This window comes from Chanodichthys erythropterus, chromosome 10 (genome assembly GCF_024489055.1).
Source record: "Chanodichthys erythropterus isolate Z2021 chromosome 10, ASM2448905v1, whole genome shotgun sequence".
NCBI classification, from domain to species: Eukaryota; Metazoa; Chordata; class Actinopteri; order Cypriniformes; family Xenocyprididae; genus Chanodichthys; species Chanodichthys erythropterus.
The window spans coordinates 45540435-45562535 of NC_090230.1; the positions used below are offsets into that span (position 1 = coordinate 45540435).

Sequence of the window (22101 nt, forward strand, 5' to 3'; positions counted from 1 at the left end):
TCATTATGCCCCACGAGTGCCCCCCTCCTCAGCAGAACTCGATACCCTTCTTTAATCAGCTCTATCAGCGTAAACGCCACTCAAGCACGTTTATCCTCATAGTATGGCAAGCCATTTAGTCCTTAAAGGGCACCTATTATGCAAAATTCACTTTTACATGATGTTTGACCATAAATGTGTGTTGGCAGTGTGTGAGCAAAACCACCCTAGAATGAGAAAAATCCACCCAGTGTTTTTTTTACAATCTCAATAATTCATAAGCACTGTCTCAGAACGCCCTGTTCTAAGATTGCTCTCACTGTGACGTAGAATTGCGCTAAGCCCCACCCACGTGGTTTGATTGACAATCTGGTTTTGGCATAGACCCCGCCGTCGGTGATCTGTCAACCATCCTCCATTGTTTCAACGACAGCCGGTAATGTCTCCTAAGAAACATAAGTGTTCTGTTGTGGGATGTAATAATGAACATAGTAGTTTTCACTTACTTCTGACATCAGAGCCACTCAAAATTCCAAAATACGTTAATGTTTGCGCAAATCATTTTTTGACTGACTGTTTTGAGAACGAGGGTCAATTCAAAGCAGGTCTTGCTTCAAAGTTAATCCTCAAGTGTGGATCGTTGCCTACTGTTCGCGATCCAACGTCACCTCCAGAAGAAGTAAGTGTATTTAATGTTTTTTGAGCAAATAGTCATTTCAGTCGATGTCAGCCAATTCAATAACAAATGCGTCTAAAGTTGTTGTCGTCGTCGTAGAATGTCTGTGTATATAATTTAAACCTTGTTTGTATAGTGTGTATCTAACGTACTTAGCAAACGTTATCACAGTATTTGTGTTTGTAGTTTCAAAAAATTGTGCGAACATTATCACAGTGTGTGTGTGTGTGTGTGTGTGTGTGTTGCACATCCATAATTGCAAAGGGGACGCGATTAAAACTCTATAAGTACATAAATGTATCAAATAACCTTTCAGAGACGTCCTGCTCCGTTCTCAATTGTGTTTCTTCTGCCGGAGTCTCTTCATCATCTGGGTCTGATTCCGGTTCAAACATGTACGGCTGAATGCCATACAAAACAGCAGGTCTCTCATTCTCAGCCATTCTGCTTCTACCGACTGTTTATTGCCATAGGTATGCAAGTTACGCCCTCATCCAAAGGCAGGGCGGGGATATGCAGCTCATTTATATTTAAGGTGGTACACACCAAAACAGCTCTTTTTAAAACAGGCCCCCAAAATGACATTTTCAAATGGTTATAATAAATTAACTGTGGGGTATTTTGTGCTGAAACTTCACAAATACATTCTGGGGACACCCAAGACCAATATTACATCTTGTAAAAAGGGGCATAATAGGAATAAAAACGAATAAATATTTTTGTCAATAGTATATTTTTTTAGAAAGAAATCTGGAAGTGACCAGGCTTTTTATTGTTGAATTTCAATTTTAAATGTCCATCAACCCTAAAACACAACACAACACAATGCATAATTCAAAATACAGATAAAACTCTTGAAAAAAATACAGAATATTTATACAGTACATGCCCTATTTTTACAATTTTTACAGTGTAGTAAGATGTGCAGTTGAATAATAGGTAGTCATTCTATCAATACATATAACAAGTAAAAAGGCAAATGTAATTAGTGAGATAAGAAATGTTACTACAAATGGGATAGATATTAGCGACATAAATACTTATAGGTAGTTCAATTGATAGCCTAGGCTACTAGTCACCTATAGACTAAACACGTAAATGAACGTCAAGAATGCATTAAAAGTCTTCTGTTTTCAGCTAAAAATGTGTCATTTAAGCGGCCCCTAAGTTAATAATTAGTGAATTTTACAACGGAAGGGATTCAATCAAAAATGTACTTTAACTCGATAATAACTTTTTCCTAGAGCTGCTGTGAAGCCAAAACAATCTCTATCCATTAATTTTCCTACTATCACTGTGAAGCTGCTTCGAAATAATCTGTTTTGTAAAAAGTGCTATATAAATAAAGATGACTCGACTTGACTTGACTTGACTAGTTAAGTTCGAATAGATACTGGTGAGATAGTAACTTTTGGAATTTAGTTTTATAGTGAAACTGAAAAAGACACTATATACTACTGCATTTTATAAAATCATTTAAAAAGTAAATACTAGTAATGTAAAAATATACTAGTTAGTTTAAAGGAATAAAGGTAAAAAAATGGCTTGCCACAATACCCGTATGCATGACCTACACCTATATAGGTCGAGGGTCTTTTGATATCTGTCTAAAAAGGGAACTATTAATAAGGACTGACATATGAGAATGTCTCACATCTCCAAAGGTTTCAGACTTTGTCTAGTCATTGGGATATGTGGTTTCATAGTCCATTAATTAGATTTAAAAAAAAAATGCATATATATTTTAACTGCACTGGACATTTGCTAAATGAAACAAATGCTGATGTTTCCTTCTTGTGTGCCTTTAGTGACAGTCTGTAATTTAGTCAACTGCAACAAAATTAGTCTGCAGTTTTTCTCTTGGTTGTTCCTCAAATGTGTTGAATGTCACATGATAGATTTAGATTTAATATGCCCATGTTGTCCTCTTGGTTGGGCATCAGCCTGATTTATTTACTTCATAAGAGAGCAGGAAAATAGGGCAGATGGGAGAGAACTTAAAATGTGCCAAGGCATCAATAATCGAATAGTGAGCATGCTGAAATTAAAAGTTCCACCATCTGGTCCACTTTAATGTATCCCTTTTTGCTGTGAGATGAGCATTGCATTCCATATTGTTCTGTCAAAATGAAACTCTTTTACTTTCTAAGGGTGTTTTCACAATTGGTCCTTTTCAGGGGTCTGGTTTGGTTCTTTTAAAGAGGACCCAAGTGTGAAAACACTAAATCTAAGTTCCATTGCTCATAATTGCATTCTGGCCTGCACATTGAATTATGTTTAACTTATGGGATAATGTGTTTCTTAGGGATTTTGTTTCATGCTTACTAAAAAAACTGAGCTCAAACAACGGCTTCCTCTAGCATGGTTGAGATTACTACTAACAGTTTAATCAAATGAAAAGATATTTTAATTTGGTGTTCATTTAAATCTTTATTGAACTAGGGTAAATGCTCTTAGAACATCTCAAATTGCATTTTCTCATTCATTAACACTCTAGGGATCTGAGAGGAAGATGGGAAAGAGACATGAAGCAAGAACAGTGCATACACTGTAAAAAAATATTTCCTTGTTTGGTGTGGGGTTATGATCCACTGATTGAACCCAAGAGAGTTAAAAAACGTCTCGGTTACAAAGGTAACCCTCATTCCCTGAAGGAGGGAACGGAGACGTATGTTGGACAGACCTACTGAATGGGAACCTTCAGTTTTAATAACAATTCTCATTCTCAAGCCATATGTTACAGTAGCGAATATTTCTTAATGATTTAATTTCTGTATAGTCACATATCATAAAGTCTTGGTTACAAAATAAGCTATTGAACATTCCCACCATTATTGCCCTGAAAACATTAGGCCTATAAAACTCATTGAACATTATGTGGGGTAAGTTGTCACAACAGAACCTGCCATTAAAAAACCTATTTATTGATTTAATAATTTTTTTTTTTTAAATTAAAGATTTAAAAAATATCAAACTATTATTTTGTCAAACAAATATTGTAAATATTTTATTTATATTGCAAATAATTATAACTATAAATAAAAAGTATATTAAATGTATATGCATTAATAATCATTATTTTTTTTAAATGTATAATATTTATTAATTTCATATTCATTTATAATATATAATATGGAACGCATGTGACAATTTGCCTCTATAGTATCTAGTATTTTCACTAGTATGGGGTAACTTGAGTTACATAATCAGATTACTTTTTCGAGTAACCAGTAAAGTAACACATTACTTTTTCAATTTCTGACAAAATATCTAAGTTACTTTTTCAACTAAGTAACGCAAGTTAATTTTTCACATTTATTGACTGACAGCTCTCCTGTCCTCATGTTGAGGTGTTGTGTGCACTGTGTGAACATGATGGTTATTGTAGATCATGCTAATCTCACTTACACAAAAACATTCAGTATTCCTCAAAATGAATAAAAACAATGATTTACAATCTCAGAATTGTATGCAAACCTGTAATAATTAACTATCTTAAATTACACATATACTTTATGTACACTCTAAAAAATGCTGGGTTAAAAACAACCCAAGTTGGGTTGAAAATGGACAAACCCAGCGGTTGGGTTAAATGTTTGCCCAGCCTGCTGGGTTGTTTTATTTAACCCAAATATTGTTTAAAATTACTGTATTGCTCACTTAAAATGAACCCAAATTATGTTGGAAATTATTAATGTTTAATAAATGAACATTTATTAATAAGTTTATTGAATAATAATTAAACAATAAACATTTATTAAATTGCTTATCAATAAATGTTCACCTTTTGATTATTATTGTTGCCTCTAGTAGCCTAATTATGTGTCTGATTTTTACTAGAGGCAACAATAATAATCAAAAGGTGAACATTTATTGATAAGCAATTTAATAAATGTTTATTGTTTAATTATTATTCAATAAACTTATTAATAAATGTTCATTTATTAAACATTAATAATTTCCAACATAATTTGGGTTCATTTTAAGTCAGCCATATAGTCTTTTTTAAACAATAGTCGAGTTAAATAAAACTACCCAGCACGTTGGGCAAACATTTAACCCAACTGCTGGGTTTGTCCATTTTCAACCCAACATGGGTTGTTTTTAACCCAGCATTTTAATCTCACTGTATTAACAAAAGTCTTTGCTGCTGACTAATGTAATTAGTTACTTTTTAGGGAGTAATGCCTAAAAATGCCTGACTTGCGATAAATTATTGATCATTTTGCTTTAATTTTGGGGAAATTAGCAAAAGTTGCATTTAGTGACTCTCTATGTGTAGTTATGGCCCTTTAAGGTTTGTGGACAGTGAAATGAATGACCCTGTTCTCCTAGAGAGTCTCCCAAGGTGTTATTTGCAGTAATTGCTGTTTTGCTGGGATGTGGGAGTAAGTGAGCGTGAAAAGCCATTCTCACGTGTATGTTCATACCCCACATCCCCTGAATGCATGCAGAGTAGAGAGCACTGCAGCCCTCTTCTGTTGAAGCTGAAAGCATGTAGGAGGACACCTGTGGTGTGGGGGTTTCATATATTTATGAAAAAGCGGGAGACGAATCCCCCATTGGCACCCTTGCTCTGCAGACATTGTCTCCCACTTCAGAACCTTATGAAACAGCAGCACGTGAGTTCATGAAGATGTGTGGGTGGCCTAGACGTAGTTGAGTGAGTCTTTATCCTCAAAGAAATGTATCCTTAAACTGCAAATCAATGCTTTAAACAAGAGAGAATGCAGCTGACTTTGAAAACCAGTAAATTGCCTATAAAAAAGGAAATATAAAGTAAAAGTCTAAATCTGATTTACTCATAAACAACATAATGTCAAAGTGACTAAAAAATTAAATAAAAAACTCTGACCTGCAAAAAGGATGTAAATGTGTAAAGTAAGTACAAAGGACAATATTTATGAGGGATTTATTAAACAATGGGTCACATGTTTAATCTGAAAATAGACTGCATATACAATTCTTGGAAATAATTGAGAAAATTCATCATAAATGTGTAAAGCCTTTAGCTGTTTTGTCATACTCATATATCAAAAGTGAGGGACTGTGACAGAGAAATGCTTCATTGCTTGAGGGAAAAAAAGTGTGAAGCAGGTTTTAAGAAAACAGGTTTGTAAAGATGAAATTCATTTGAACAATTTCGAGGAAATTTATTGTTGGTTTGCTCATGTCAGTTTATTTTTGGAATTGGATGAACTATGCTTTGCCTTCTGTGTAACCTGATCTAAAGAGTCGACACACTGGTAAATGAGGTTTTGAACGGTCCCCCAAGGTATGAGGAACTTTTCAGAAAGAAAGTTTCCTTTAAAAAGTAGCTATATTAAATATATATATATATATTTTTTTTTTTTTTTTTTTTTTTCAAATGACAATATAGTTTTTGCATTGTGGAAATTACAGTCTACAGTTAAAATAAGAACTTTCAAAACAGCATACAATACAAAAAGAAAGTTTAGAACAACAACGATTGTATTACAAATAATATAAATAGACTTTACTTCCTCAATCACCAATTAAACAGCTAAGAGAAGCAAACCGTTTCCAATCAGGTTTTCTCACTTATGTCCTATTATAAGATAGCTTATATACATGTTCACGGCTAAAAGAAGCAATTCATTTCTGAGGAATGTCTGACGCCATGAATATGATGGTTTGAGTTTAAGCTTACATAATAATGTAAACACAGGCAGTCTTGTGCTGAAAATGTATTTTCGTCATACAGTAAAGCCAGAAATCTCTTCTTCAATACCAGTACAAATCCTTATTGATTTCTGAGACAGGCACACCTGAAAAACACAAAATGATCACAAATAAACAATCTATCACCACATAATCAGAGTGAACAAATGCACTGCATGTTAAGCTGCATCCGAATATGCATATTTCCCTACTATATAGTTGTGGTGAAAAAAACAGTATGTGAAAAGAGTAGAATGTCCAAATTCACTGTACGTATACATAAAATAGATGACTTTATGCTATAACAGTCGTGAAGTAATTACTTATTCAAAGAAGCTCCTACTCAGAGGCCACATACACAATGTAAAGTTTCAGAAGTGACAATCGTATTTAAAGCAACTGTACATTTTTTTTACGTTGATAAATCAGTTTCAAAATCATTCTCACATAGCTGACACTGACAAAATTCAGTGAAAAGGGTGGATTGATTTACAGCAGTACCTTATAAAATATGTCACACCAACATATCAATACAGACATCACGGCAGAGGCTAAGGGTATGTTTACGCGACAAAATTTTTTGCGTACAGACGACAACACTGTCAAAAAGACTTTTCACACAGATCCGCGAAAACGACTAAAATTGCTGTATTATGCATGCCAGGCCAGTAGTTGGCGATGACACTTTGTAAAGAAACACTAGACGTAATACGCATGCGCATGACATCACCGTTTTCACAAATTTGCTTTTTTGTAGTTTACATGGAGATGATAACTGCATAGTTTTTGAAAACTTGCACTTTGAAACCCATTTTGAGACGTTTTGGCGCTGTTTACGTGACATTTTTTGTTCATTTTGGCAGTTTATTCACATGACAACAGGGTTTTGGGTCCTGAAAATGCAAACTTTTGAAAATGGGTTTCAAAGTGCATGTTTTTGAAAATGATAGGGTTATTGTCTCCGTGTAAACTTCAAAAATAAGTGAGAGGAAGTTAATTTGATTAAAGGTTATAAGGACAAAAAAAATTATGTGCACAGATAAATAATTTATAATACTGCAAAAATCCATTAAAAAAAATAAGAAAGTTCAATCATTTCGTGGTGACTTTAATATCACTCTACTGTTGCAGTGTTTTTAAGCTCAAACTGAATGAATTTATTTATTTTTGGTGAGTAGCCATTTAATACTAAATAATGTACAATAATGTATTAATACACATTAATCACAAAAATGATAAAGGCTGACCTAATCCCCTGTCTTTGTTTATTTTGCGATAAAGACCGGCTGACTGTTCATTATCCCTTACTTAAAAATGAATAGCCTACTTGCATTAGATGCATCTGTGAATGAACAGTTAGCAATGGCATAAGTTACAGTACCTGAATCTAGGCCGATCCTGCTTCCAGATACATCTTTAAAGGCCATCCCAGAATTCCACTCTGGTCTGGTATCTGATTTTGAGAAGGGAGAGATCATGATGCCCCCTGTTGGGCGATCCATTTGTAACAGATTTAGGTAAGAGTTGGCACTGCTCTCAGCAGCCACGGGCTGTTGGTAGAGTATTTGAGGCAGTTCAAAGGCTGTGCCTTGTCTGGGTGGACAGGGCCAGAAGGAGGATGATGATGATGATGATAGTCCTGAGGGATTCACGATAACTCCCTGGGATGGAGCTGAGGCTTCCATGGATGTCAGTTGGGTCAACTTTGAGGAGCCAGAAGAGTGTGTGGACTTAGACCATGTTAGACCCCATGGTGATGATGATGGAGGGACATCTGGGATAAGAAAAACAAATATTTAGAAAGAAAGAAAGAAAGAAATAGATTTACTGCATCAATAGATTTACTGGCATTAACACACCAGATTTTGGAGTCCTGTTGCTGTCCTTGGCTTTGGTGCTGAGGTCTTTTGGTATGGTGGCTTTGTTCAGGGCACGGAAGAAGTGCTCATCCACGGCAGTGTTGATGTCACCTTGATAGTATGTAAACAGCTGAGGAGGATCTTTACACTCCTCTGAGCGCTCTAACAGTCTGCCCTCCATCATCCTGACTTAGGGATACAACATATATTATGTTACAAAACAGGTTTCATTTGTGTCCCCCATTTAAATATGTCTAAACAGTACTTAACATTGAAATAAATCTAGTATTTTCTCTTATATATTTAGATTTATTTATCAGAACATTTTATTAAAAACAATGAAGTTGTGCATCAATTTTATGACTGCTGCAGATTCATTTCAGTGCTGTTGATGCTGTTGACATGGAAACACATAGGCCAAGTCTGAGGGCGTGAACAGCTCCGGTTAGAACGTCACGGGTTGCCCTCTCTTAAAGGGTTAGTTCACCCAAAAATAATGTCATTAATTACTCACCCTCATGTCGTTCCACACCCGTAAGACTTTTGTTAATCTTCGGAATGCAAATTAAGATATTTTTGTTGAAATCCGATGGCTGAGTGAGGCCTGCATAGCCAGCAATGATATTTCCTCTGTCAAGATCCATTAATGTACTAAAACATATTTAAATCAGTTCATGTGAGTACAGTGGCTCAATATTAATATTATAAAGTGACGAGAATATTTTTGTTGTGCCAAAAAAACAAAATAACAACTTATATAGTGATGGCCGATTTCAAAACACTGCTTCATGAAGCTTCGGAGCATTATGAATCAGCAGTTTGGAGCACCAAAGTCACGTGATTTCAGAAGTTTGGTGGTTTGACACGCAATCCGAATCATGATTTGACAGAGTAGAATCATAACGCTCTGAAGCTTCGTGAAGCAGTGTTTTGAAATCGGCCATCACTATATACATTAATGGATCTTGAGAGAGGAAATGTCATTGCTGGCTATGCAGGCCACACAGAGCCATTGGATTTCAACAAAAATATCTTAATTTGTGTTCCAAAGAAGAACGAAGGTCCTACGGGTGTGGAACGACATGAGGGTGAGTAATAAATTACATTATTTTCATTTTTTGGTGAACCCTTTAACTACGCTGGTAGTTATGGTGAACACAGCATAAGCTCGTTGTTTTGATTCGGTAGGAAATGTAAAAGGTGGCTGCTGTTTGTTTGTGCTGCTGACCGACAGAATGAAAATGCATGAAATGCACTGATAACATGTGTGATGTCTACGTGAACGGGGTGCGCGAGGGTAAAAACTTATGTTGACAGGCAGGTAGGACCAATTATTTAATTCGGACCAAATATTATGATATATGGATGAACATTTTATGGTCCTACGCCTTTCACAGATGATATATATTTATAAAAATACATTTAGACTGTTTAACATAGTAGGATATGAGGAGAATTTCTGCCAGTATAACAAAAAATATTTCTGTAGAGAATCACCTATGACACCTTTAATGGATATTATATTAAGATTTAACTTTTTTTCACTACCTTGAGCACAAGGCTTGCACTGTTAAATTCAATTGTAAAATGGTACCTTTATAAAGGCACATGATTTTGTTCTGTCAGTTTACAGTCAGTAAGATTTTATTTTAATCATCAAAAGTTTTAATCATCCTGAAAAAATGTATCATAGTTTTGCACAAAAAAATATTAAGCAGCACAATAGTTTTAAATTTTGATAAGAAATGTTAATGTTAATAACAAAATCAGCATATTAGAATGATTTCAGGAGGATCATGTGACTGAAAACTGGAGTAATGCCATGGCCAGAATAAATTACATTTATGTTAATGTTAATAAACAATACTTTCAAATAAAAAACAAAAAGATTCACACTCACTTTTCTTCTTAATGAATTATTAATTATTTATTATGCAACAAAGCACATATAGATCAAGATTAATCAAACGTTTCGGCAATCAGCATTCTTCAGTGAATTAGTTTGATTCACTGAAAAAGGCTGATTGCAATTTCCACTGCTCTAGGCAACCCTAATATGCTGATTTAGCTTTTTTTTTTTTTTTTTTTTTAATAAAAAGCAAATCAGCATACTAGAATGATTGCTGAAGGATCATGTGACATTGAAGACTGGAGTAATGGGTGTTGAAAATTCAACATTGCCGGAATAAATTACATTTTAAAATATAAAAATCAAAGTTATTTTAAATTGGAACATTTCACAATATTACCATTTTTACTGTACATTTAATCAAATAAATGCAGTCTTGGTGAGCATAAGAAACATTGAAAATTCTTACCAACCCCAAACTTCTGAAAAGTAGCCTACTATATATTAAAATGTATGAATGCAGCTTGAGATGGAAAACTACAGTTTATTAATATTTAAACATTACTTATTTGATAGAAAACTGGATAGTGCAATAAAATTACCTATTTCATATAAATAAGCTCTTATTTAGTCTAACAATAAATTGTTAAAAGTAAAAAAAGACAAAACCACATTTCTAAATGGGAACAGGCTGTGCATTTACTATTTATCCTCTAAAGAACTCCTTCCTCAGACTGAAACAGGACTTCAACTGCATTTCCAAAAAAAAAAAAAAAAATCCAAACAATTTAACATTTAACACGCTGCTTACCGAAGTGAATCCAGCACACATCCAGCCACCTATCGCGCTAAAACAAAATGAATGTGATACTTTGTGCGGGAGGTTGTGCACTGAGAAATGTACCCGAGCGAGTTGAACAAGGTCATCTCAAACAGATAACATAACAGCTGTCATTAAGCTTACACGGAATTACACTTCTTAAGGAAACAGCTTTTTTGTTCACATATAAACCAAAGATCTTGTTTGTGAGGCTAAGTTTCTAAGAAATGTTTTTTCATGAAAGCAAGAAACAAAGATGAGGTCACAAAATTTTTTACTATAAAACTATTAACAGAAGTTGAAACAGATTTGCACAGTGACACACATTAGCATAAGGGAAAGTAATAATCACACAAATGATTTTTTGCAGTTAAATTTCCATCATTGTTCCCTGAATTTTGAAATGCGGGGAAATGCACTGGCATGTCATGGGAATAATAAAAAGGAAATCACTGTATATTGGTGTGGAGATGTTTGAGCAAGAGACATTAAACAAGTTCTGTTTTCTCTCCACATTTACGCATCCTCCTCATCACTTCCCGCTAAACTACTATCGGTCGACTGCATTCCTCCTTCTCCTTCCTCCTCGTCCTCCTCTTCATCTTTTCCCTCCTGTGGTTTTGTGGTGCTTTCGCTTTTACCCTCCTCCTGTCGAGTCGGTTCTGCTGCTTCTTGTGTGCTGTTATTCTGTTGCTCTGCTGCTTTTGAAGGGTCCGCTTTAGAAGGGTCCTCTTTAGTTCCGTCAACCAGGAAAGTGGACCAGGCTTTCAGTCGCTCTTCTCGTTCTCGTGAGGTTTCCTCAACCTGCGTGACCACAACCAAAAAGTGAGGCAAAGAAAAATCAGCAGAAGAAAACAAAAAATGATTTAACCCAATTGTTGTTCTTTTGCAACCATTTAGCACATTATTTGTACATCTTAAAGACAATATGAAATCAAACTGACCAGATAATGTTGTTTTATTAACGTTTTGAAGGTTTTTTTTTTTTAATTTTATTGCTTTTAGTTTTCATTTTAAATTTTAGTAGTTTTGTGTTTTTCATTTTTATTATTTTTTTTTTTAATTACTTAATAGTTTATAATTATTTTTATTTCAATTTTAGTTTTAGTAATTTTAGTACATACTGTTTATTACGAACAAACTAAATATTAGTACAAACTAAATGACAATTAAATTTCATTTAATGTTTATTTTATCTCAAGTAACTTTTTTATTGTTCTAGTTTTCATTTTTATTAATTCATATTTTGACAGTTTCATTTTACTAAAGTTTTAGTAATTTATTATCTTTATAGCTTTTTTAGTAATTTTAGCACATTTAAAATGAATGACAATTAAAAATGTTGCATTGGCAACTAGCTGAAATAAAATAAGTGTATGATTTTTATTTTAGTTTAATATTTATCTTATTTCAAGTAACTTTTTTATGGTTTTAGTTTTCATTATTATTATTACTATTATTATTGTTATTATTTATTATTATTATTAGTTTTTATTTTAATTTTAGTTGAAGTTTTAGTCATTTTGTTGTGCGTTTTTTATTTGTATTCTTTTTTTTTAAGTTTTTAATAACTTATTTCAGTTTTAGTTATTCTAATGCATGCAGTTAAAATGTCAATTAAAAATGTATATATGTATGAATAAATATATTATATTATAATATAATATTAATTTATTTTATGGTTTTAGTCAACTATCCTAACCCTGAAATTGACCCTATTAACTTAATACACATTTCTGGTCTAATTGTGCATGTGATTCTAAAGGAATTAAAAAAAAAAAAAAGAAAAAAAAAGTTTGTGCTGGTTTAGTCAATGTAATTCCTTTTCCGATGACATCATTTAGGCTGTTCAGACGTTTGGATAATGTTAATCAACAGCCAAATAGCTATTTAGAGACTGTTTTAGCAAACCCACATTCAGTTTGTATGTAACACCCACTTTTCATGATTCAGCAAATTCCTGATGGATAAACTAATGTCCCTCCCTAAATTTCTCTCTCTTCAAAAATCATGTTTCATTCAGAAAAAACATCAGATCAAGGAAGTAAACTCAGATGCAAATTACAATTTAGAATGACTTCAAAAAGTATTTTACCTGGTAATCAGTTACACCATCCCACAGCTGTGCTGATAGTTTCCTCCCACCAAACCAGCGTCCATCCAGAGCCGCCTGACACGTGTCTGCCTCCTCAGGTTCCTTAAAAGCCACAGATGCCACTCCATCGGGGTGCCTCTGTTTCCAATGGAAGAAAGTTGAGTGTAGAAAAAAACAACAACAACAAAAATTTAACACTGACTTGTATAAACACAATTAAGTTATCATAATAATTGTGGACAGAAGTAAAAGAGGACTTACATCAAAGATGATGACCTTCTTCACTTGCCCGAATTTCTCACATTCTGTCCGCAGATCATCTCTGTACTCATTCAGAACCAAAGGATCCTCCTGCATGAGACATATGGTGCAGCTCTTCAACACATTATCAGTTAAAAGTTTGGACACATATGATTAAATTTATATCCTTCATTATCTTAAACAGACCTTTTGATCTAAAGGCTTATGGTTAAAAGATTGAAATGGGCTTTGTAAAAAAATTTATTAATTAAAAATATCCTCAAATGGATGAGATTTGACCGAATAATGAAGGCAAAGCAGCTAAACAAGTGTCTAGAATACATGTGAACACTTTTTAAATGTTTAAGGATGCCCTTCATGATGTTTGTTGAAGATTTTTATGTCCAGAGTGCGAAGAGCTGAAATCTAGTACACTTTAGAAGAAGCTACAATATAACGTGGTTTTGGTTTAACAAGTTTTGTTGTCGATTCCCATTACTTCCATTAGTGTTACTTTAAAGGTTTTGATAATTTGCTCTTATTCTAAAAATGCAGAATAATAGCAACAATAAAGAGTGTCTAAATATTTTAATTTGCAGTATACACTACTGTTCAAAAGGGTTCCGTTCAGGGTTGGTAAGATTTTAAAGGACACCTATAATGCCCCCTTTACAAGATGTAATATAAGTCTCTGGTGTCCCTAGAAGGTTTCTGTGAAGTTTCAGCTCAAACCCACAGATCATTTATTATAGCTTGTCAATTTTACCCCTATTTGGGTGTGAGCAAAAACATGCCATTTTTGTGTGTGTCCCTTTAAATGCAAATGAGCTGCTGCACCTAGAATGCTTTCCAAAAGCGACTGGAGCTTTAACAGCTTGTGCTTTGGTTGCTCAACAACAACAAAGCTGGAGAATCTCACGCAGCCAAAATGACGATTGACAGTAACGGTGTTCAGACTAACATTGTTCAAACCGGAGTCGTACACTGATGGAGAGACTCAGGAAGAAGTTACAACTTTTAGAATGCAACTGGACGTTTCTGAATGGTTAGTGGAAAAATGTATGTAGTTGCTGTGGAGTTGATTCAATTCATCGACTATCATGTGCCATCATGTTTATCTTTTGTGCAAATCCAGCATTGAATTGACCCTTGTTTGTGAAGCAGTATGGCATAAAATGATTGATGGCATGGCAACAACACTCTACTACTACAACTTTTCCTCTTCTCTAAAGCAGCCTAAAGCCGGGCACACATTTAACGACTAGCTAAAACATTGTAAGACTGAGCTCAACATACAGCGATTGTTTCCTGCGACTGAAACAGATTTCAAAACTTACACGTGGAATTTGAACACCGACTGTAATCGCAGACTGAATGCAATTGACTCTGACTGGACGCGTTTGAGCGAAGTATCAATTTACATTCATAATCGTCCTTACAATCGTTAAGTGTGTGCGCAGCTTAACATGGCCTCGCCCCCTTTGTTGCGTGTTCCCGGTGGCAGGGTTTATATAAATTTTAGGGTTAGTGATGTCACTAAAACGGGAAAACGGTTAGTCCCGACCAGCCATTTGTTGTATTCATTAAACAGCGAATTCTTTAAAAGAAAATATCTCTTGTTTGCATTGAACTTTGAGCGTTGTAACATTGCAGATGTTGTTTGTGTTCAAACAGCAACATTACACACTAACTAAAGTTCAAAAAGTGAAATCATAACCTCACCTTTAATGTTTTTTAAGGAAGTATATTGCTCTTGCTTACTAGGGCTGCATGTTTTTGATAAAATACAGTAGTAGTGAAATAATATTTCAATTTAAAATAATTATTAATTTAAATTAAATTCATATAAAATGTCATTTATTCATGTGATGGCAAATAATTAGTCTTCATTCTCACATGATACTTCAGAAATCATTCTTATATGCTGTTTTGGTGCTCAAGAAACATTTATTATTATCAATGCTGAGTCTTTGATGAACAGAAATGGCATTTATTTGAAATACAAATCTTTTGTAACAATGTACAAGTATTTACTGACACTTTTGATCAGTTTAATTGCTGAATAAAACTACTAATTTCTTTAATAATTAAACTTACTCATCCCAAACTGAATGGTAGTTAGTTAAATTAGCCATATATAGTATTTATAATTAGGCCTATATTATTTATAGTTTATGACAAACAGCTTTAGTTTGATCTTAGTATCAATTTCATTCATTAAACACAATTACAAGATGTAGAAAGCATGAGGACTTTTGAAGTGCAGATCCACCCCTGCATTCCTGCTCTCCTCTGAGCCTTTAAGCTGCACCTACTTCAGGAATGCAGACAGACCTGCCTTGAGCTCTGACGCAGAGAGGTTTATCGCGGTCACAGAGAAACTCAACAATGCCATAGCTCTAAACTGTTACTAATCAAAACTATTTCTGTAATTAACTTTACACATCTTGAATACCAGTGCAGGGCTGTACTTATTCTGAGCTGTAAAAAGAAATTCTGTACATCAGCTGAAGAAAAGAGCTCTGTCAGAAAACAGGATGTACTTTTTCATGCAGATGGCATGTTCTTCTATTCAATAACATCTACAGTATGTTCAAGTGTTTCTTCTGGGTGTGTCAGTGTGTCCTGAGATTGACCCTTACCTCAAAGTCACTGGGATGAAACATGTTTTGGATGATGAGAACTTTTTCATGCCTTTTGCGAGCTTCCCCGGCCTTCTCCGGCCTCCAGTCCAGCTGCCTGAAGTCATAAATGACAAAAGTGTCAGTCATATTTACAGCAACACACAACATATATTGATTAAGCAGAGCATTGTTGCACCATGTGTCAGAATTGACTAAATAGAGCAGCAGGATTCAACTTGAAAATGTTCTTACTTTTGTTGCTGCTGGAGCTTTTTGCGGTACTCTTTGTTCTTTTTCTTCTTCTTGCTGGCGTCATACTGTCCTTTGAGCTCGAATCGTGCTTCCTCCACGTGCAGTCGGTAGCCCCGAATCTCAGAATCATCCAAAAGCCGCTCGGCAAGAGCTACAGACTCTTTCTGCAGGGAATAATCAAACAAAAATTATTTATAAAAACTTAAAAATTAGAAATGTTGCCTTGGCAACTAACTAAAAAAATATAAGTTGACGTTGACGAAGTTAAATTATTACAACTACAAATATATAAAATATATAATTAAATATTATAATTAAAAATATATATAATTAAAGCTAAATCAAAATAAACTAATAAAAATAACAAAAGCTCATAACAGAATTATTAAAACTTCAATTAAAATAAAACTGAAAATATAATAAAGGCTAATTCAAAATATTATATATATATATATATATATATATATATATATATATATATATATATATATATATATATATATATTATATATATAAAAAAATGTCCTACATTATTTTCCTTAATTTTTTTTTTTAAAGATAAGGCAGGTATTTATTTAGTAGGTTATTCATTTGTGTTCCGATTTCAGAAAAGTGAATGCAATGCTTGCCGGTTTCACTTCCAAGCTTTATGCATGCGTGCGGTTGAGCACTTAATTTATATTTTAAATGCTCATTATGGTTTGGTATTTCTACCAACTAACTGACTAATGGCTTAAATGAACAAGTAGGAAATTTTTTTAAGGAAGCCCTAGAAATATACAGTACTGTGCAAAAGTCTTAGACCACCACCAGCTTTGTTGTTTTAGCAATGTTTTAATGACCGTCAATATTTATTTTTTTGTCTTTTTATGAAGATACAAACAGAAAATAAAGGAAATTTGTATGCAAAATGTAATAAAAAAAATAAAAATAAAAAATCTGTATTTTTAAGAAACTATGAGAAACTTCACATCATATTTTGAAAGTCTTGGCCTACCAGTCCTTTTTCATTCCATTTAGGTTTAAGAGAGCCAGGTTCCTGCTATTCCTTAAGTGTAAGGGGAGGTCACTAAATACTTCACTTTAGCCTATAAAAGCTGTTTTGTTCTGTTTTTTTTTTTAATACTGCATACAAATTTCCTGTATTTTCTGGTTATAATCTAATAAAGAGACTGAGAAATAATGATATAAAGTCATTATACCATTGGTGGCCTTAGACTTTTGCACAGTACTGAATATAGAATATTTACATAATACATGATCATAATAGTATAATGACCAACCTTCAAGTAGCAGCAAAGTCCATCTCCTTTTTGGTTCCCATCCTTGTCCTTGTAGAGCTTGATTTTATATTCTTCTGTGATAGGATCACGCATGATAATTCCACATTTGGACATGATCTCCACAAACTCATCAGGAGTTATATCTGGAGGAAGACCTAGCAGAAAGACGCATGTGAATTAGGGCTGGACAATAATTCAATATCAATATATATCGCGATATAATTTTTTTTCGATAACGGTGATATGATTTTTAAACACATTTCCGGTATTTCGATATATACATTACAACATTTCTCACTGACTTGAGGCGCAGCCGTTAGAAAGAGCAGAACGCGATTGGCCATTGGCGTGATGACGTACACCACAGAGACACGCAGCCATCAGCCAGTGCTCAGCGTTAATATGGTTTGTTTAAAATAGCAACATGGAAAACAGACAGACAGAGTTCAGACAAAACAGTCACTCTTTGTAAACTGTTAACAGCGAGTGCCGTGTGCTCTAATGTCCAGTCATTTACGCCGTCATCACCCGGGTGTTGATAGCGCGCGAGCGCAGGTGAGACCTGAACAGCACACGATGCTATCTGTTTAAACTAAACTCATTTAAGCTTTGCTGATTTAAACCTTCAAGAACAAGACGCGAAAGAGAACTTGCACGCGCTGTGAGAAGATTTGTGTGCGCTCATCCCACGCGCGCACACGCTTATTTCAGACAGCGCAAATACTGACTTCTCTTTCAAGTCTTGCGCTTTGGCGGACAAATTCATGCAAAAATTAAGTCAACATGCCCGTCTTGGCGAGTATCCTAGCAAACATAGTCGGTTATGTCTTAAGTGAACGTATATTAGTCGAGAAAGACATCGCATGTGTAACAGTATATGTAGCTACTGGATCGTGCATGTCTTAAAGGGGAAAAAAAAACTATTCCTGCTGCCTGTTTTTAATGTTAAATCAAATAACAAAGAAATCACTCACTGCTCTTGACTGAATAGTTTTTGTAACTTCAATAATGATTCATCTTTATTCATTTTATACAGTAAAAATAATATGCAGTGTTATTTTATATTTGATTACTTTATCCATTCTGTACCTGAAAACTGCAGTTAGATACCTGAAAAGCACTGTTTATTCTATTTGAATATTTGCTTTATTGTACTTATTTGTGATGTACTTATTTGCTCATTCTTATTTTCTTTATTTTTATTTGACAGTAGTCTTATTTTTAGGGTCACGGTTTCGGTACGGTTCGGTATGTGCTAATAGCACGTACCGAAACCGTGACCCTAAAACCATGATACGAACCGAACCATGAGCAATTTGAACCATTGCACCCCTAGTGTCATCAACACTCAACAATGTTCCTGCCCCAGCAATGTGTTTTTGTTGTTTCTCACTGTTTTTTTCAGTTTTTACTGTTCACAATCTTTATCTTGGCTGAAGCACTTTTGATTTAATCTATATTAAGGATAATAAAATTAGCCTACATTATAGTTTAATGTTAAAGATATTAATATTACAAAAGTGAGTGAGTCTTATGTTTATTTTTTATGTTTGTATGAAGGCTAAATACAAATAAAAGCTGAACATACATTTATTTGTACTGTTTTTATTTCTTAAATATTATATAGTTTTATAGGAAGAAATTTCATAGATTTGGCAAATTCATTTTTCAGACGTTGTGGCCGTTCTTGGCAGTTTTTCTGAGGCTATTATATAGTTCATATCGATATCGGAATTATATTGTATCGACCGAAATTAAGAATTATATTGTGATATAAATTTTGGCCATATCGTCCAGCCCTAATGTGAATTGTTGATGATCAGTTCTTATTTAAACCTGCCAACTGATTTAAACAGCAGATCTGGCCACTAGAGGGAGTCAAACCAGTAATTACAACATGATACTAACTTGATATCAATATTAAAGACATAAACCCCTGGTTTTAAGTCTAGTCCCAGACTAAAATGCATGTTTGAGCTGTTGAAACTGCAAGTAACATGCACTGACATGTCTTAAAATAAGCCAGTGCCATTGTTTTGTCTTAAGATGCATGTTTATAAAAGCTACTTAAATGTCGTAATTAAACTATGGCCTAATCCTGGCTTAATCTAAACCCTGTCTGTGAATCCAGGACATAGTAATCTAATAATGGGGAAATTATTTACCTGTCACATAAACATTTGTGTTTTTTTCATTTTCAATTTCAAACCAGCCTGTAAAACACAAGACACAATATTTTCTTTGTTAATATAATTAGAATACTTATTCATAATTATTTAGCTTATAATTTTTGTATATCTTCTAACCTGGATCTGCTTTCCGTTTCTCTCCTTTCTGAGCGCCCTCCTTAGTTTTGCCCTCATCTGAGTTCTCCTCTGTCTTCTTGGGTTCTTCTGGTTTCTTGGGCTCCTCTGGTTGGGCCGGGAGAGAGTCAGCAGGAGGGGCCGCAACAAATGGGTCAGGAGCCCCTTCCTCATTGAATCCATAGTTTGCTTGATATGCTGCGATGAAATCATCATTTATCTATACAAAAACAAAACAAATAACATGACCTTTAATGCAAAATTTATAGCGCATCAGCTCTGATGGGGTTATTAAAACAGATATTGTGCAAATGTAGTATTTCGTTTGGTAATGGAAGACCTTTGGAAACCATGCTCTCTTTTCATGGTCCCAGTCATACGCAGTGCCATCTTCTGGGTCGACGTATGTGAATGGATCATCTCCACCCTCTTTCTTCTGTTCATACAGCTGCTGCAAACGGAGCTGCTCGTGAAACTCTTTATTACCGTCTGAGTCCCGGCTCATCTATAGAAACAAAGATAAGACAGAGATAGCCTACTTCAAGCAAATCAAGAGCTCTGCAGACACAAACATATTAAACAGATGTAGTATTAGGTCAGATATCTGGAATCTGACAACAAAAACTTGTAAATTCTATGAACTATAAAAATTCACTAACATGTAGAGAGCAAATTTAGATAGAAGATATAAGATTGAGAAAAAAAGAAAAAAAAAAAAACTAATAAGAAACTGATAGATCACACTGGAAGTAAAAGACTTTTGATAATTCAGTATGAATTGCCACTTCATTTGGGGCCAGGATTACCACTAGGGTTGCAAAGGGGCAGAAAGTTTCCGGTAAATTTCTGAAAACTTTCCACGGGAACTTGACCTGGGTAATTTTGGAAATATTCCAGTTTGGAAACTTAACAGGAATTTATGGGAATTAATTGGAAATTTTTGGAAATGTATACAGATTTATAATATTTATATAAAATGTATCATATAAAACAAATATAAACATTTTGTTTGGTCATAACTTGAAATAACAGTCATTTATTTTTCGCATTCAATTAATTCTAATTTAGTAAATATGTAAATTCAGTCTAATTTTGCTGATTTGACATTTCAAATGTATTATTTGTTTTTATCATTGTTGGAAACAGTTGTGTTAACATATTAGAATGATTTCTGAAGGATCATGTGACATTGAAGACTGGAGAAATGATGCTGAAAATTCAGCTTTGATCACAGGAGTAAATTATATTTTTTATGTATATCAATTATTATACCATTATTTTAAATTGTAGTTATGTTTCACAATATTAGTTTTTTTTCTGTTTTTTTTTTTATTAAATGTACATGTTATGGACTGGGGGAATGCACAGTGCATGCAGGGGGTGTGTCCTCCATTGCCCTGCAGTAAGTAGTGTGCTGTGTGAGGAATGTGAAAAATTAAACTAAAATCGCATTAGATATGGTTGTTTTAACCAAAATTATGTTTTTTTTTTTTTTAACTACATTTAAGTACCCTGTTACAGGCTAACCTGCAATTTTGCAAATTCCCGTTTATTCCCATGGAAAGTTTCCAGCTTTGAAAATTCCCGGAATTTTGCAACCCTAGTTACTACACATCTAAATCACATTATGAATAAATATTAAAATATTTATATAATGTAGCCAACACATCTCATAGGTTATGAGTTCAAGAGTTTTCAGCAACATGATAAGAGTGAGGCAGACTGATGTGAACTAACCCACATAAATTAGCTTTTGCCGATCTGACAGGTGACTATCTTTTTAGAAAACTCTGTAACTTACAAGTAATTATGAATCATATTTTTGTTGTCTGCCCTAGCTCCCTCCTTGCCTATACTATAATTCGATGCGAATATCTCTCTGTTAAATTACTAATAACGTGTGACTATAGTAATGGAGTGCTACTGTTAACTTTTGCTAGTAGTTTAATACTTAACGCTAGCCATGTTAAGGAAGACAAAACAACAGAAGCCCATTTACAGATAAAAAAAAACAGGGCAGCAGGCCAAATCAGTCGCGGGAATTCTCCCGGTGCCCCCGGTGGCCAGTCCGGGCCTGGATAAGACAGACTGATGCGAACTAAACCACATAAATCCGCTTATGCCGATCTGACTGGTGAACACACCTGCTCATCAGATTATTCAGAGAAACCGCAAGGTCCACATTTAATATAATAAAGAGGCGAACAGCAAAAATTACACTGCTTTAATATTTTAAATAAAGAAAATATAAAAGACAACCTACCTTTTCCAATGCTGAGCCTCCAAAACGTATAAATGTTGCACTTCCGAGGGCAACGCGCAAGTCCCGCGCTGTGTGTCTCCCGGAGTGCAACTGTCGCGCTTACATAGTTCCGCCCTAATGTTTCTTCAATACTAGGAAGCCTATGATTTTCATTAAAATCCACTTTTAGACTTTAT

The 22101-nt window shown here is 34.2% G+C and overlaps 2 protein-coding genes across 2 annotated transcripts; both read right to left on the minus strand.

Moving 5' to 3' along the window:
* Positions 1–6230: 6230 nt before the first annotated feature.
* Positions 6231–8700, minus strand: si:ch73-52f15.5 (uncharacterized protein LOC100150557 homolog). The gene is made up of 3 exons (XM_067399313.1): positions 8197–8700; positions 7719–8111; positions 6231–6444 (listed from the first exon to the last, which is right to left on the minus strand). Exons 1-3 carry the CDS (start codon positions 8378–8380, stop codon positions 6401–6403), a joined length of 621 nt encoding a protein of 206 aa, XP_067255414.1. The 5' UTR covers positions 8381–8700; the 3' UTR covers positions 6231–6400.
* Positions 8701–10290: 1590 nt separating this feature from the next.
* Positions 10291–21994, minus strand: htatsf1 (HIV-1 Tat specific factor 1). Its single transcript, XM_067397905.1, has 10 exons — positions 21926–21994; positions 20003–20167; positions 19666–19882; positions 19525–19572; positions 17360–17514; positions 16077–16240; positions 15843–15939; positions 13222–13311; positions 12961–13098; positions 10291–11669 (listed from the first exon to the last, which is right to left on the minus strand). The coding sequence occupies exons 2-10, from the start codon at positions 20165–20167 to the stop codon at positions 11382–11384; spliced, it is 1362 nt and encodes a 453-aa protein (XP_067254006.1). The 5' UTR covers positions 21926–21994; the 3' UTR covers positions 10291–11381.
* Positions 21995–22101: the final 107 nt, after the last annotated feature.